Source organism: Grammomys surdaster, unplaced genomic scaffold (assembly GCF_004785775.1).
Source record: "Grammomys surdaster isolate TR1022 unplaced genomic scaffold, NIH_TR_1.0 919, whole genome shotgun sequence".
In the NCBI taxonomy this organism is placed as follows: Eukaryota; Metazoa; Chordata; class Mammalia; order Rodentia; family Muridae; genus Grammomys; species Grammomys surdaster.
This window is the reverse complement of record NW_021605338.1, coordinates 964,590-980,400: the sequence shown is the minus strand read 5'-3', so window position 1 is coordinate 980,400 and position 15,811 is coordinate 964,590. Positions and strand designations below refer to the sequence as shown.

Here is a 15,811-nt window from a genome sequence, read left to right as displayed (position 1 = left end):
CAAGATCCTCCATATCTACATCCTGGGGAGCTTTTATCTTCTTTTGTTGTTTGGGCTGTGGCTGACTAGTCCCGTTGACTTGGAGGGGACTTCCACTTTCATGGCTGCTTTTTCTTTCTGGGCAAGTCGGATCTGCTGCAAGAGTTTCCTGTGCTTCTTCCCAGACAGCATGATGTTGGCAAGAGCACTGGACGCCCGCTTCTTGAGGTGGTGCCTTGTAGTCAGCCCTTCATCTATCACAGCCCCGACCAGCTGGCGCTTCCGTCGCTGATCCCTGCTTAGTACCCTGCGGCGCTTGAACAACTTCTTTTTCAACTCCGTCCGGGGACAATTGATCTTTCCTCCCAGAGGTCCCATTGCTACACTCCTTGTTTTGTTTTTCCAGACACGGTTTGTCTGTATAGCCCTGGCTGTCCAGGAACTCACTCTGTAGACCAGGCTGGCCTCGAACTCAGAAATCTGCCTGCCTCTGCCTCCCAAGTGCTGGGATTAAAGGCCTGCGCCACCACCGCCCGGCCGATATGGGTTTTGAAGCTCTAGACCTCTGGGAATGGAACTCTAGACCTCTGGAATAGTAGCGAGCACTCTTAATCACTGCACCTTCTCTTCAGCCATGTCATCAGTGACTATTCTATTTTATTTTATTTTATTTTATTTTATTTTATTTTATTTTATTTTATTTTATTTTATTTTATTTTTCTTGAAATCAAAATTGTTTTGGTTATTTTATTTACATTTCAAATGTTGTTCATCTTCCCAGTCTCCCCTTTGAAAATTCCCCATCCCATCCCCCACCCCAACCAATGTCTTTTTAAATGAGTCAGTGGGAATAGTATCTCTACCCCTGACTCCTAAATGAAAGTATATAGGGACATCATGACTCTTTTTTTTTTAACTTGTCTTTAATTCTTTTACTTTCCTAATTCAGATACTCCACTTTCTTGTAATAATCAAAGCTCCGAGTTAGTCTGTGAGTCTCCAAATTCAGGAAGCTAGCGAGCCGACCAAGGCAATCCTGCCTTCCTCTAGCTTACTGCATTTTGTGAGTTTGACCAAACTCCACATTCTGCTGAGCAGACCGGTCTAGTCCAGCCACCTCTGCAGCTCCAAGAAGTCCGTTGTTTTACTAAACCAGAGATGTTAACATCTTTGTTAACAAAAACTGCTGAAACTTCTGTCCCTGGTATGACATAATTGTGGTTTGGGGCTCTCTCTCTCTCTCTCTCTCTCTCTCTCTCTCTCTCTCTCTCTCCAGAGCCAAGGGTCTTTTTGTCATTAGCTTGCTCTAAATTACCAGAAAACAAAGGTGTCTTAATCTTACTATCACTATCTCCTGTGTCTGTAAGATGCAAGACATCTGGAGGCCCCAGTGAGATGGTCATTCAATACTAACCTGCATTTTACCTCTCTCCATTGGTGAGTTGTTACAAGAGAGATACCTCCTAAGACATTCTAGGGCCCTGTACTTCTCACACCAGGACTGGAGATCAGTTCTAAGATGGCCGCTGTGTTTCTTGACGTCCCAGGAGGTAGGTTCTGATATATTGGCTAGATCTCTGGTCTGGTCTAATAAATTCTGGTGAAGATTCCTCTCTGGCACCTTCCTCCAAAAGTCAAGATTATAGCCTTAGAAGGTTCTGCTCAGAAATCTTTATGTCTAGCTCTGTACATGACTGGCTGATTGCACAGTACAACTTACCAATGCTGTTTCAGCTATTGCTCTGTGCTGCTCCACTTTCCCCTGAACTTCTGTGAAGACTAGAGAAGCCGGTCATGTCTCAGAGCTCTCTTTGGTTAATGGCAACAGGAAGCCAACCTGAGCACTCTTTCTTCTTCCTTCTGGAAGAGTTCCTCTGCCCTAGTCACCTACGCTTGAAGAGACAACCCAACCTTTTTTTTTTTCTTTTTGTTGTTTTTTTAATGATTTCTATTAGCCATATGGTAAACTACTCTCTACTTCCTTCTGGTTCCACCACATTTCCCTTCCCCTGTCTCTTGAATGCCTTGTCTCCTTAGTTCCAAACCCCTTGGGATTACCTTCTCATTCCCGCAGACTCATCACACTGGAATGCTCTCTGGGCCCCTCCTCCTTTCCTGTGTTGTTCTGCTAACTGTACAGCTTACTTCCAGCTCTGACATCCAGCAGGGACCGGAGGGGTGCTGGGAAGCCCAGCCACTTTAAACCAACTACTCCCCAATGCGTGTTTCAAAAGTTTCTCTTTGGGATTCAGTGATGACTACAGAGTCAGCGCTGAGAGAAAGCACCATAAATTGACCGCCTTATGGTGTAGGCTAGACCCAATGGTCCTTAGACCCCACATCACTAGACCTGCCTGTCTTGTGGTTACAAGAAGCCCAATACCAAGATCATTTCCCCTACATTGATCAATGGTTAGCCCTAATACAACTCCTCCTTTGTATTGAAGATTTTTACTCTGAGCCATCATCCCAAAGATGACAACTCCACTCATGTTTTGTCCACTACCCCACGCCATCATTCTATCCCTCATAGTAAGGATGAGGGTACAGCCTTCCCCTCACCTTGACTCATCTCGACCACTCCCCATGGCTTACAGTCTCTGTTGTGAGCCCAAGCTTGGTCAATTCCTGTCCCCTGCCCTCCTATCCACCCCCTGGTATAGACCAAGAATGGATATCTCCAGCTTACAAGTGACCCTCTATGGCAGAACTCTATATATGGGTAGACTCCAAATACTCTTAACCTCTAAGCGATCCCAGACCCCACCTCTCTCATCAAGTCTATTCTACAGTTCCACAATCACACTTGGAATGACTTCCAGCAACTGCTTTTGACTGTTCACAGCTGAGCAGTGAAATGTTTGGGGATTTTCTTGGCACAGCTGCCTGCAGAGAATAGAAAACTGACTTCAAGGTTTTCCCTTCTACTTGCCCCAAATGGGACCCTGATACACCCATGGACCTTTCTAGAATGCTTAATGGGATGCTTTATAAAACCCACATTCCTTTAGACATTGTAGCCATGAGAACAACTGGGCTCTACATTTGGCTTTTATTACCCAATCTTCTCTGGTTTCCAAGTGGGGGAGGGGGGAAGCTCCAAAGACTTGAGAATTTCACAGGGCACAAACACTTTGCAGCTTCTAGAAGTGCCAAAAAGGTTTTCATAATTGAGATGAAAAATAAAAAACACAGTTCAGACTGTAAATGGGGCAGCACAAAGACAAGCTAAAATCATGGTGCTGCCTCCAGAATTGGCCCATTCTGAACCGAAGGATGACCTCATCTAGAGAAAAGGTGAACCTTGATGAAAAAAAACAAATCAGTGAAAATAAGACAGCCAGCACTAGAACAAGATGAATGTGTTTACTGCAAGCAAAAGAGCTATTGGGAAAAATGATGTTCCAGCTGTCACAAAAAGGTCCTGGCCATTTTAGCCACCAAGGATCAATGAGTTATATGGAAGACACATGGGCTCTGCCCTCCTAGGTATCCAGGAGCCTTTAGTTACACCATCTGTAGGAAGCCACTTAATCTTATTTCTAGCGGGAACAAACTATTTAAAAACTATGTTAGGTTGGTGTTCCCAAAAGGAAATTCCTATGTAGGCAGCTACTGGTAGTTCAGGACTACCACTTCATACCTGACAATACCATGAATCTGGGTCATAAACAAGTATCTGTGAGGACACCGAGAAACTGTCCAATTGGACCACTTCATGGGCAGAAAGAAAACTTTACTGGGGAAACACAAGCTGTCTCCAAGAATAATGGCCAGCAGCACGTGGGAAAGCAAGCAGATTTGATATGAGAGCAAGATGCGGGTCTTTGAGTTGACGTAACCTGTTAAGATGAATCAGGAATGAGATGCTCTTACCAGAGGGAGCTGACCATTGAGGGCAGATAAGGGATGTAGTGGTTTTTCTGATAAGCAGAATGCTGCCTTACAAGATTCCTATGGAATGCTGGATTTAAGTTTCTGTTCTTCCAACAACAATCCTTCTGTGTACCCTGTCCAGAGTCCTTCTGTTTAAGAAATTATCACCAGCACTTTTTGGACCAGCATTGTACTTACTGCTGGTGAAATTGCAAACTGACAAAGCCACTACAGAAACCAGTGTGGAAGTTCCTTAAAAAATTAGAAAAAGGCCTATCAACTATGTGATCTATCTATGAAACTCTTGGCAGTATACCCAAAGAACCCTATATCCTACTCTAGAGCTACCTGCTCATCTGTGTTCATTACTGTTCTATTTACAACAGTCAGAAAGTAGAGCTAGCCTAGATGCACACACACAATGGAATATTAGTCAGCTACTTAAAAAACCACAAAGTGGGCATTGGTGGCGCACGCCTTTAATCCCAGCACTTGGGAGGCAGAGGCAGGTGGATTTCTGAGTTCAAGGCCAGCCTGGTCTACAGAGTGAGTTCCAGGACAGCCAGGGCTACACAGAGAAACCCTGTCTTGAAAAACAAACAAAACAAAACAAAACAAAACAAAAACAAAAAAAAACTCCACAAAGTTAGGAAATTAGCAGATAAACAAGTGGAGCTGGACATATCATTCTGAATGAGACTCATAAAAACAAACACATGTTTTCTCTTCTGCGTGGATGTTAGCTTTGAATCTTAGGTATGTGTGTTTCATTCTGAATACCCTTAGAAGTCACAGACTTAGAAAAGGGCAATGGGGGTGATATTTTAAAGACTGGGAGATAAAATGCAGTGCTACGAAGGATTAATGGGAAATAACAGAACAGGAAGAGTTGGACTGGGGTGGGGAAGGGGAGGGCAGGGTAAACGTAAAAGAGAAATTACAAAAACATGAGGATAGGGGGAGGGAATGCAAAGAAAGGTCAAAAAGGAGGAAAACGTAGTGAGGAAACACACACACAAGGGGTAGGGGGATGGAGAGAACAGGACCTAACCCAGGAGTTCCATCTTCACATAATAACATCTGTGGCGGTTTGAATATGCTTGGCCCAGGGAGTGGCACTATTTGGAAGTATAGCCATGTTGTAGGATGTGTAGCCTTGTTGGAGGAAGTGTGCCACTGTGAGGATGGGCTTTGAGACCATTCTCCTAGCTGCCTGAGGATAATCTGCTCCTGACTTCCTTTGAATGAAGATGTAGAACTCTCAGATCCTCCAGAGCGTCATGCCTGCCTAGATGCTGCTGGGCTTCCTGTCATGATGATGATGGACTGAACCTCTGAACCTGTAAGCCAGCCCCCATTAAATGTTGTCCTTATAAGAGTTGCCTTGGTCATGGTGTCTGTTCACTGTTTTACAGCAGTAAAACCCAAACTAAGACAGAAGTTGATACCAGGGTATGAGGTATTGCTGTGATAGGCCTGGCTATGCTTTTGTTTGGAGGAATATGGCTTTGAGGGCTTTGTAAACCATTAGAATGATTTAAGTGGGACTTAATGGGCCATGGAAGAATGGACAACAGTGTTCCTGAGTGTGTTTTGAACTATGGAGATCTAACTCAAGAGATTTCAGTGGAGAAGAATTTCAGTATGTGGCATAGAGACTGTTTTTGTGATATTTGGGTGAAGAATGTGGATGCTTTTTGCCATTGTCTGAAAAGTTTGCCTGAGGCTACCATGAAGAGATTTAGATTAATTGCCTTGACAAAGGAAGTCTCAAAACAGCCTGGCATAGATTCTCTTGTCTGGTTACTAAAGTTCACTCTTATGAAGATCATTTTAAGCCGGGCGGTGGTGGCGCACGCCTTTAATCCCAGCACTTGGGAGGCAGAGTCAGGCGGATTTCTGAGTTCGAGGCCAGCCTGGTCTACAGAGTGAGTTCCAGGACAGCCCGGGCTATAAAAAGAAACCCTGTCTCAAAAAAACAAAAAAGAAAAAAAGATAATTTTAATGAAAAGTAGCAAGCTGAGAAAGGAAAGATACAAAAAGTATGGTTCTAAGAGTAAAGGAGCACCAGGAAGTTGAATGAAGCTAAATTCAGTGCTCAAGGATATTACATGGAATTTAGGGAGTGGTGACCTTGAGGCAAGGTCCCACCCAGCCAAATTTATGCTTTTACAGTTGAAGGAGAAACAATTATATCTAAGCATTATCACATCCTAATTATTGTTTTCATTTGGATTTTTAATCTGGAATGGACTACAATCCAGAAATGGAGGGCATAGGCTTTTGATCCAGATCTTGAGGAATAATGGCATTAAAAGCTTTGACACAGGCATGGTGGCACACACCTTTAATCCCAGGAGACAAAGGCAAACAGCTCTGGAGAGTTCAAGGCCAGCCTGGGAAAAAGCTAGTTCTAGGTGAAGAAAAGCCTAAATCCAGGCGTGATGGTTCGTGCCTTTAATCCTAGCATTCAGGAGACACAGGTATGTAGATCTCTGAGTTCAAGGTCAGTTTACAGAGCAAGTTCCAGGACAGTCAAGTTTAACCAATGAAGGAGTTAGAAAACAGAAAGCTGGTGATAATGTCATAGAACATGGGGGACATGTGGCAGCTCCAGTAAGCAGCAGAACTCATCAGCTTCGGCCGTGTAACACTGGCTTTAGAGTCCAGAATAGAATAAACTCCTGGGACAATTAATGCTAGTTAGCTAGACCTAAGAAATTAGCAGTGATTAAGAAGAAACCAGCATCACTGAGATGAAATCTTCTGGGATGTGTTTTCTGAGAGCACAAGGAAGCTGTGTTCCAGAGATAGCCACGGTTGTACCTTGTGCTCCAGCTGGACTTGATAATGTGTTAAGAGTCACACAGGTGGTACTGGCTTTGAAGGAATGAAGGAGTCATGGAGAACAGCTGAGGCTTGGCACTGTGAGAGGCCAGGGAAGGGCATTGTTGAAGGTGGAGCCTCAGTTGCTATTGCTGGCCCACAACTGAAGGGGTCATGTAAAAGAGTTGAAGCTTGGCACTATGAAGAGAGCCTATGAGAGGCTACTGGTGAAGCCTAGTTGCAAAGGAAGACCCCAGTGTATTGGAGATGCCAGTACCATGAGATGATCACCAAGAACAGCAGCAGCAGTGGTGTAAAGATTCAATCTGAACCTAGAGGGCTACAGAAGGCAGAGCTGGAGAAGTAACCTAAGCTCTTTTGGGAAGCCCAGTAGATCGTTTGTGGATCCCAAACATTGGAACAAGAAGATGTAAAGTTGAAGTTGCCTTGGAGGCCCCAAGATGTTAGAGATGCCAGAGCCATGGGATACCTGCCAAGGAAAGTTGCTTACAAAGAGTAGAACTGGCCCAAGAGAAAGAATTGTGGGTTGTAGTCAGGAAAGCTGAAAAAAGTTGGACATGAAGATACAGAATTTGGAGTTTGTCTGAGTTTTGATCTTGCTTTTGCCCAGGAAGTCATTTGTTGGAGGTATGTGATCTCCTTTTTTTAATTTTTATTTTGTAAGAGATTACACATTTAAGAGATTACATGAGCCGGGCAGTGGTGGCACATGCCTTTAATCCCAGCACTTGGGAGGCAGAGACGGGCGGATTTCTGAGTTCGAGGCCAGCCTGGTCTACAGAGTGAGTTCCAGGACAGCCAGGGCTACACAGAGGAAAAAAAAAAGAGATTACATGAATCTCAGAAGAGAGTTTGAACTTTGGACTTCTATCATTGAGACTTATATAGACTATGGGACTTTTAAAATTGGACTAAACAAATTTTGTATTATGATATGCTTAGATACATGGCTCACGTAGACTCATGTGTTTGAATAAGCCTATGGGGGCCAGGGAGTGGAATGTGGTGGTTTAAATATGCTTGGCCCAGGGAGTGACGTTATTAGGAAGTATGGCCTTGTTGGAGGAAGTGGTCACTTTGGGGGTGTGCTTTGAGACCCTCCTCCTAGCTGTCTGAGGACAGTCTGCTCCTGGCTTCGTTTGGATGAAGATGTAGAACTCTCAGCTCCTCCAGTGCCATGCCTGCCTGCATGCTGCCATGCTTCCTGCCATGATGATAATGAACTGAACCTCTGAACCTGTAAGCCAGCCCCAATTAAATGTTGTTCTTTGTAAGAGCTGCCTTGGTCATGGTGTCTCTAAACAACAGTAAAACCAAAACTAAGACACCATCCCAAAAGAAAAGTGAAAATATTATAGTGAAAAAAAATCATGCAGAAATAATTATGGACTGTGTCTTGAACACAAGTGTGAAATACATAATACACACACACACATGCGCAGACGTGTTCACTGTGTGTGTCTGGTGCCCTCAGACACTGATCCTTAAAACTAAAGCTACAGATGGTTCTGAGCCACCATATTGGTTCTGCAAGCCTAACCAGGTTTTCTGTAAGAGCAGTAAGTACTCCTAATGACAGGGCCATCACTCTGGGTTCTAATTTTATTGTCTTTTTTCTCTTCCTTAAAACTTTTTTCCTTTATTTTTGAGATCATGTAATCACATGCATGTGTGTGTGCGTGTGCGTGTATTTTTATCTATTGAGAAGTTGAAGGACATTTAGATTGTTTCTACTTCCAAGATACTGTGAATAGAGCAGCCGTGAACATGACTAAACAAATACCTGTGGAGTAGGATGTGGACTCCTTTGGGTATGCCAAAGAGTGTATAGCTGGGCCATACAGTGTATTTATTTTTGCTGTGAGAGAATTCTTCCCCCCCAAAACCCGAGGATCAAATAATAATGAAGAGAACTGGGTTCTGGCTGTGGAGTCGGGTATTACTTGGTCAGAGAGACATCCGGTGGCTCTCAAGTTAAATTCCACTGTCTTGCCAAAGGACAGTAGACCTCTCTCTACTGAAGAGGGGGGTTCAGTTTTGCCTTTGGAGGAGAGAGCTCTGCTCCTGGAGCATAGTGGATTGTGAGCTCCGGGGCCACAATGACAGTGTGGGTGTACCCAGCTGTCTTCCAGGCAGCTAGCTCAACAATGCTGTTACTTAGTTCCTTGGCAATAAAAATGAAGTGTATGCAGATAGCTTTTATAAGCATGGTGAGAGATGGGGACTGTAGCATGTCACAGCTAGTCCTTCCTGGGGCCACTGCATCATCCCAGTGTTCAGTGGTTGCAGTTGGTCAAGTTGGAGCACAGGAAGCATGGAGACTACCACATCTATATCCTGATGCATCCACACACAAAGACAAAGGATCTTCCTCTACAAAATCCTGCTCCTGAGCTTTCCTCCCGAAGCCAGGGTAGGTTATGGAGCAGTTCTTCACACAAACTTCTTCTATTTTTATACTTAGAAATTTTGCTGTAACAGTGTTATGGTTTATTTATGCTCAGCCCAGGGAGTGGCACTATTAGAAGGTGTGGCCTTGTTGGAGTAGGTGTGTCACTATGGGTATGAATTTTAAGACTCTGATCCTAGCTGCCTGGAAGCCAGTATTTTGATAGCAGCTTTCAGATGAAGCCAGCCCCAGTTAAATGTTGTCCTTTATAAGACTTGCCTTGGTCATAGAATCTGTTCACAGCAGTAAAACCCTAAGACAGACGTTGGTATCGGGGACTGGAGTATTCCTATGATAGCCCTGACCATGCTTTTGTTTGGAAGAATGTGGATTTGGAGACTTTGGATTTGGAAAGCAATGGAATGCTTTAAGTGTGGCTTAATGGGCTATCCTAGTAGGATGATGGAAGATTTTGTTACCCATAGTGATTTAAATTGTGTGGACCTGGCCCAAGACAAGAGATTACAGTAGAGAATTTCAATATGTGGCTTAGAGACTGTTTTGTGGTGTTTTGGTGAAGAATGTGGCTACTTTTTGCCCTTGCCTGAAGATTCTGCCTGAGGTGAAGAGACTCATATTAATTGCACTGACAAAGGAAGTCTCAGAAAAGCCCTCCATGTGTATTCTTTGGTTGGTGGTTTAGTCTCTGGGAGTTCTGGGTGGTCCAGTTAGTTGATATTGTTCTTCCTATGTGATTGCAATCCCCTTCAGCTCCTTCAGTCCTTCAGCTCCAGAAGAGACTTTTAACTTTGGACTTTTAATACTGTTGATACTGCTATAGACTATGGGGACTTTGGAAATCGGACTAAGTGTACTTTTTTATTATGCTATGGCTAGATATAGCCCCATAGATTCATGTGTTTGAACAAGCTTATGGGGGCCAGGGAGTGCAATTTTATGGTTTGTATATGCTCTACCCAGGGAGTGGCACTATTAATAGTATGGCCTTGCTGAAGTAGGTGTATCACCATGGGTGTGGACTTTAAGACCCTCATCCTAGCTGTCTGGAAGCCAGTATTCTGCTAGAAGCCTTCATGTGAAGATGTAGAACTCTCAGATCCAGCACCATCCCTGCCTAGATGCTGCCATGCTCCCATCTTAATGATAATGGACTGAACCTCTGAACCTGTAAGCCAGTCCCAATGAAATGTTGTCCTTTATAAGACTTGCCTTGGTCATGGTATCTGTTCACAGCAGCAAACCCTAAGATAAACAGTTAAAGGGTTTTATTGGCACTGGGCTCAAACCAGGGATCTTGTACTTCTTAGTCAAGATCTCTACCAAGTTATACCCTCTTGGTCCATTTTACTTATGTTGAAAAAATATAATAGCCATTTCTACCTCAGAGAAAAACATTACATTTCTATCGATCTTATTTTCATTTCTGTCCTTGAATGGATGCTTTTACGTTTTTGTTCATCTTTTTGAATAGAAAAAAATAAAAAGCAACTCTGGGATTTCTCAGGATTATGTAACTTGCTTACATTCTATTCTGTAATCTCAGCTGTGATCACTGTCTTTACATGAAGAAGGAGGGCAGACAGTAGACATCTCTCTCCACTCAGTGACCCCAAGCAATGGTGCTTTCAGGCTTGCCCAAGCCCAGTGTGAAAATTAAGCAGAGAAGATCCTTCTCTACCAGACCCAAGTCCGTTTACACACACACCTGCAAAGGGGAAAAGAACCAGCAGACCACTTACTGTATCCTCTGCGTGTGTGCTCCAAGAAAAGGTGGAATCATGGTGTGTGCAAATAAACCTTTTATAATTCAGGAACTTTATGCACATTACAGAATTTGTCTTAGGGAATCCTGTTTTATTTTTATTTGTATAGGGGATTGAACCAAGCACTCTGGCCCCCTGACATGGGTTTTTAAAGTCCCTAATCTCCCCAAATCAAGTAGTCTTTCAAGTGAAAGTCACCTTTACTAATCTGAGTTCCTTATCAAATCACCTCAATAGTTTAGATATCTATTGTTTGACATGCCACTTTCCAGATGCCACTAAAAGTTAGAATTATCGTTTGTTTGTTATAAAGGTAATCCCATCTTAATTCTTCAGTTTACCCGGAGTGGGAAGATGCTCAGATTCAGCCTTATGGCTGAGGAAACCTCTCAGGGATGCTTGCTAAATCCTCCCCACAGTGAGCAACAACACTCCTTCCACAATGGTACGTGGAAACTTCATGCCCTGACTATAAAGTCCTCTAGGGTGTGCTAGAAACCAAGCAGTGTGGTTCTGGGCAAAGTGCAAGCTTGGGAGTCAACCTCTAGGGGCAGTGACTTCAACAAGGGCTTCTCAGCAATCCTAAATGCTACTCAGGCAGCTGCCTACTGTAGACTTCAGCAGAGGGGTTCAGACCACCAATGTTCCCACTGCTAGAATCCTATCATTTTTTTGTCTCTCCAAAGCAGTCTCCAGCAATCAGGTAACATGAGCTGGCCATATGGGCAGAATAAACAAGCCACAGGCAACTCCTAGATGAAGAGATACAACTTTATCCTCATGCTTCATGGAAATTTTTAAAGAGGAAACTGGTTATTAAGAAAAAACAAAAACAAAAAACCTGACTCTTTGAATATCTAAAAAGTTATTTATTTATTTGTACAATTATATAAATATTTTGATGTCTACGTGTGAACATGATGCTTATATTCTCAGAAGGTTTAAAAATCAATACAATTAGATTCTTTAGAAAATGATTACCTTATTCCAAAACAGAGCTATAGACAGAGTAGATGACGTCAGTGGGAGGAAGTCCCTGGAGAGGGAATGGGAGGTTGAAAATACTGAGACCGAAACAGATCCCTGTACTCGGGGTTTTAGAAGACAAAGTTCGGCAAGCACTACTGACATGTAAAACCGAAGCTAGCCATCCGAAGTGAGGGTAGTAACCTTGTGACCCACTGCACTCTAAGCTGATGCAACTAATCCATCTCCTGGCATGTTTGCTCGTCCAGAGACTAGGACCCTTGTCCAGTTTACTCTCACCGAGCAAACTGATATGATATGTAAGGCAGCAGCGGGATTACAGAAAGGCCTTCGGAGCCTTCTGAACTGCCTATCGGCTGTGAGTTCCTGGGAAGACACCGAGGCCCTCCGACCCTGTTTCCGAGTTTTCAAATGTAGGTGATAGCTATGGTACTACTTACAGGAGGAGAGGTGAGAGAGCTACAAAGGACTAACACTGCCACGGCCAATAAGTGACATCTAATGAAGGAGTTTTGTTGTTTGTTTTTTTTTTAATGTCACAAATGAGAGTAATCCATTTCTGCCAGCTGTTCCAGGTGGCTCGGCAGCTCACTCGGTTAAGCTGGCCCCATCCCTGCCCTCTGATGCCATCCCGGTCACACAGACGGCCATAGATAACAAAAACATTTCCACTGGGGAGCTCTGGATGTGCCTCATTTAGGTGTCCCCTCAGCAACAGACAGTTCTCTACCGAGAACTTCACTCTCTTCTGGTGGGACAACTCCCTCCAGGCACACACTAGACATTTGTGACAAACTCCAGTGGACCTCACTAAGTGACAGGGAGTTTCCCTTATGCATACACCTCCCAAGGGGCAGTGCCTTACACGCCACAGCTTACGGCAGGGCCATACAGGATGCCCTGAGAGGCAAGGACCTGGACCTCATAGGAATATGAACTATGGTCAGGCTCTGAGGTATCTATCTCTCCAGCTGGTGGAGAGCAGCATGTGTGAGTCTGTAGATGTGGCTCTAAGCAGGATGGCATTCTCTCCTCAGAGTAAAGAGGGATGCCAGGTAGCTCTTGGGTTGGGCTGCAAACCAGGGCACCACCTGTAGGCAAGCAGATATGCAGGGGCCAGAGCATCGGACCCAAGACACAAACTCTACCCTCAGATGATAGAGGGCAGACAGCGCCAGTACCAAGGATGCCAACCACATGAGCCAGGGAACAACAGACTCCTCTGAAGTAGCCTTAGGCTTACACAGGCCATGCGTGCTGCCTAACTCCAGGCTTTATGGGAGCTCTTGGTACAGGAGAGCTCTGGATGGAGTGCTCCAGGGGGCTGAGCTAGGCTTGTGGTCCTGATGAGCCCGGCCCTCATTTCAGATAGTATATACATATACAGTAGGCAGGGCTCTGTGAAGAGTGCTGGCTTCCTCGCCTGTACTAAACTCCAAGCAGGGTGTGACCTCGCCCTCATGGAAAACAGGGAGAGCAGTGTACTTTGCCCGACCTAGCAGCCTCTGCAGATACACCAGGTTAAGTTACCACACACTGCTGGTAAGGCTAGCAAGATGCTCACAATGAGCTTTGCCCATCCCACTGCGGCTTGTTGACGCTGCACCTGCTCGTTTGACCACAGTGAGCAGGTGCAGGCTCACCTAGAAGGAGCACCGTGGCTTGCTCGGGGCTGCCTTCGAGAACACTTAGATGCACTGCTCTTCATCCCTGTCACTCAGGAGCAGGGACCATTTGTCACCACCGTCCTCTGCTGGACCGCCATGCCGAGACAATCTGTCTGACGTCAGGGAGGACAGAGACAGTTGGCTCACATAGCTGACCTGGTCCCACGCTGTGGCCCTGGGGGAATCCCGCCGCCGGTCATCCATGCCAATGTGTACGCTGACTTGGGAGGCACTCAGAGGCTTCATGCGGCCATGGGCCTGTGCCTCGTATCTCTCTAGGTCGGGCTTTCTATAGCTGAAAAGGCAAGAGCCCGAGAATACTTGAATCACTCTGGACATAAGGCCCTTTTTCTCTGGTTGAAACCTCTACTTTTCAGTAACACAGGTAGCAAAATTTCATGGGTTTTTAAGAAAAAGGATATTGAATTCCCATGGTTCAAGTTCACATAGTCCAAAAACTTTCTATGTAAAAACCCCCACATAGTAGGCTACTGTTCACTTTTGTTAAGTGAATGCACGAGTAAATGAATCAATGTTTTTTCTATTTTGGCAGCATTAGGGACTAAACCCAGGGTCCTTCATATGTTAGACGGGTGTTCCACTACTGGGCTCTGTCCCTAGTCCATGGACATCTTTGCTAAGGAGAAAAATTGGAAATACACACGGATCATGTACTTACATGTGTTCATATACATAGCTCTGAAAAAGGCCCAGCCTCTTACAACTGGTGAGTGGGAAGTCACTTGTCCGGGGTACTGAAAATCACTACAAAACCCCCGCTCAGGTCCTTTGTGTTGCTCCCAGATAAATAGTGGGGAACGAGAAGCAGGAGAAGCTGCTGTGTCCCCCACCTGCTGTGACCATATATGGTGGAGCCCACAGAGACTCCTCCTGCAGGTGCTCTAGGCCCAGGACTCACCACTTGAGCTGAAGAGAGGAGAGCACCACAGACACAGAGGAGGCAGCCATAGCTGCTGAGCCCATCCACGGCTGCAGCACAATGCCAACAGGCATGAAGACACCTGCCAAAAAAAAAAAAAAAGCATCACCTGACAGCCAGGGACTACTGAGAGCCTTCCCCAGGGAACCTAGGACACACTCTGCCCACCAGCTTTCAAGGTGAGACTAAGCTAGCAGTAGGTAAGCAAAGGGAAGATGGGTCTGTCTTGCTCACTCTTGCTTAGAACTATGTACGGGTAGCACCACCCAAACAAAGCAGGGGCTGGGAACTGCGGAAGATAACCACTGTGGATATGGTAACCATCCTTCTCTACAAAGGGTAACAACCTGGTCTCTAGGGAGGGCTGGAAGCCAGATCCTAGACATCCAGGAGGGAGTGAAGCCCCTGAGCTGCTCTGGGGTCAGAGAAGCCACTTATCTTCTGTGGCTGTCTTTCAGTTCTTTGTCGGTTCTTCTTTCTTCCACTCTCCTCCGACCCTTTCTACCCCCTAACACTAGACAGGAGAGAGAAAAGGATAGCAGGAAAGGAAGGAGATCTCTGAATAAAGTCAAGGGTCGGAAGGAAGGCGGCATTATCCTTAGACTGCTTCTTGCTGATGAGGGGTGTTAAGTCCTTGAGGCAAGTCTGATCTTCGCTGTGAGAATATCTAATACCTTCTTCTTTGCACACAACTACTTAACAAACCTCAACCAGCCAACAACCCGCCCAGCCTTGCAAGGTTCTAGCATTTATATGTCCTCTTAGAAATTCCCGGGATTCCAAATGTCATGCAATTGCAGCTACTATCTGCAGCTGGGAAAAAAAAAAATCACACTCCTGCTAGAGGGTGAGGTAAATCATAGTCAGCTGCTGTGGACAGTCTGAAGCAGCCCCAAATCCCACACCTGGGATTAAGATGAAGACATAGTTATTTCTGTGTGTTTTAAAGAAATCAAAGTTCCAGAATTGTCGCTACATCTGACTTCTAGACTCAGGAGGCTGAGGCGGACCGGATAATCTCTGTGACGGAAGTCACCACTAACCACCTGAGATAGGAAAGCTGTGACTCTAGGTCGGGGGCTAACACGATGGCTTAGTGGGTGAAGGAACCTACTGGCAAGCCTAATGACCTGAGTTTGTTCCTCAGGACCCACACGGTGGCGTGGGAGAACTGATTCTGGCAGGAAGTCCTGTGACCTCCAGGCCTGTCTGTGTGTGCACATATGCATGTATATACATACATACACACAAAGTATGATGATGATGATGATCATGGTCATGATAAAGGCTTTGGGTCCTTTCAGCCCACATAGCCTTGCAGAAATGTTTGGAATGATTTTTT

General features: G+C 45.0%; 1 protein-coding gene and 1 pseudogene across 1 annotated transcript in view; both read right to left on the bottom strand.

Moving 5' to 3' along the window:
- Positions 1-4: 4 nt before the first annotated feature.
- On the bottom strand, positions 5-357 carry LOC114634231 (annotated as a pseudogene).
- Positions 358-11,723: 11,366 nt separating this feature from the next.
- Positions 11,724-15,811, bottom strand: part of Atp7b (ATPase copper transporting beta) — a 68,668-nt gene continuing 64,580 nt past the window's right edge. The window contains exons 20-21 of the mRNA XM_028782875.1: positions 14,449-14,551; positions 11,724-13,824 (exon numbers count right to left, since the gene is read on the bottom strand). Of these exons, the coding sequence (XP_028638708.1) occupies positions 13,551-13,824; positions 14,449-14,551 (377 nt within the window). The 3' untranslated portion in view covers positions 11,724-13,550. The remainder of the gene's footprint in view (positions 13,825-14,448; positions 14,552-15,811) is intronic.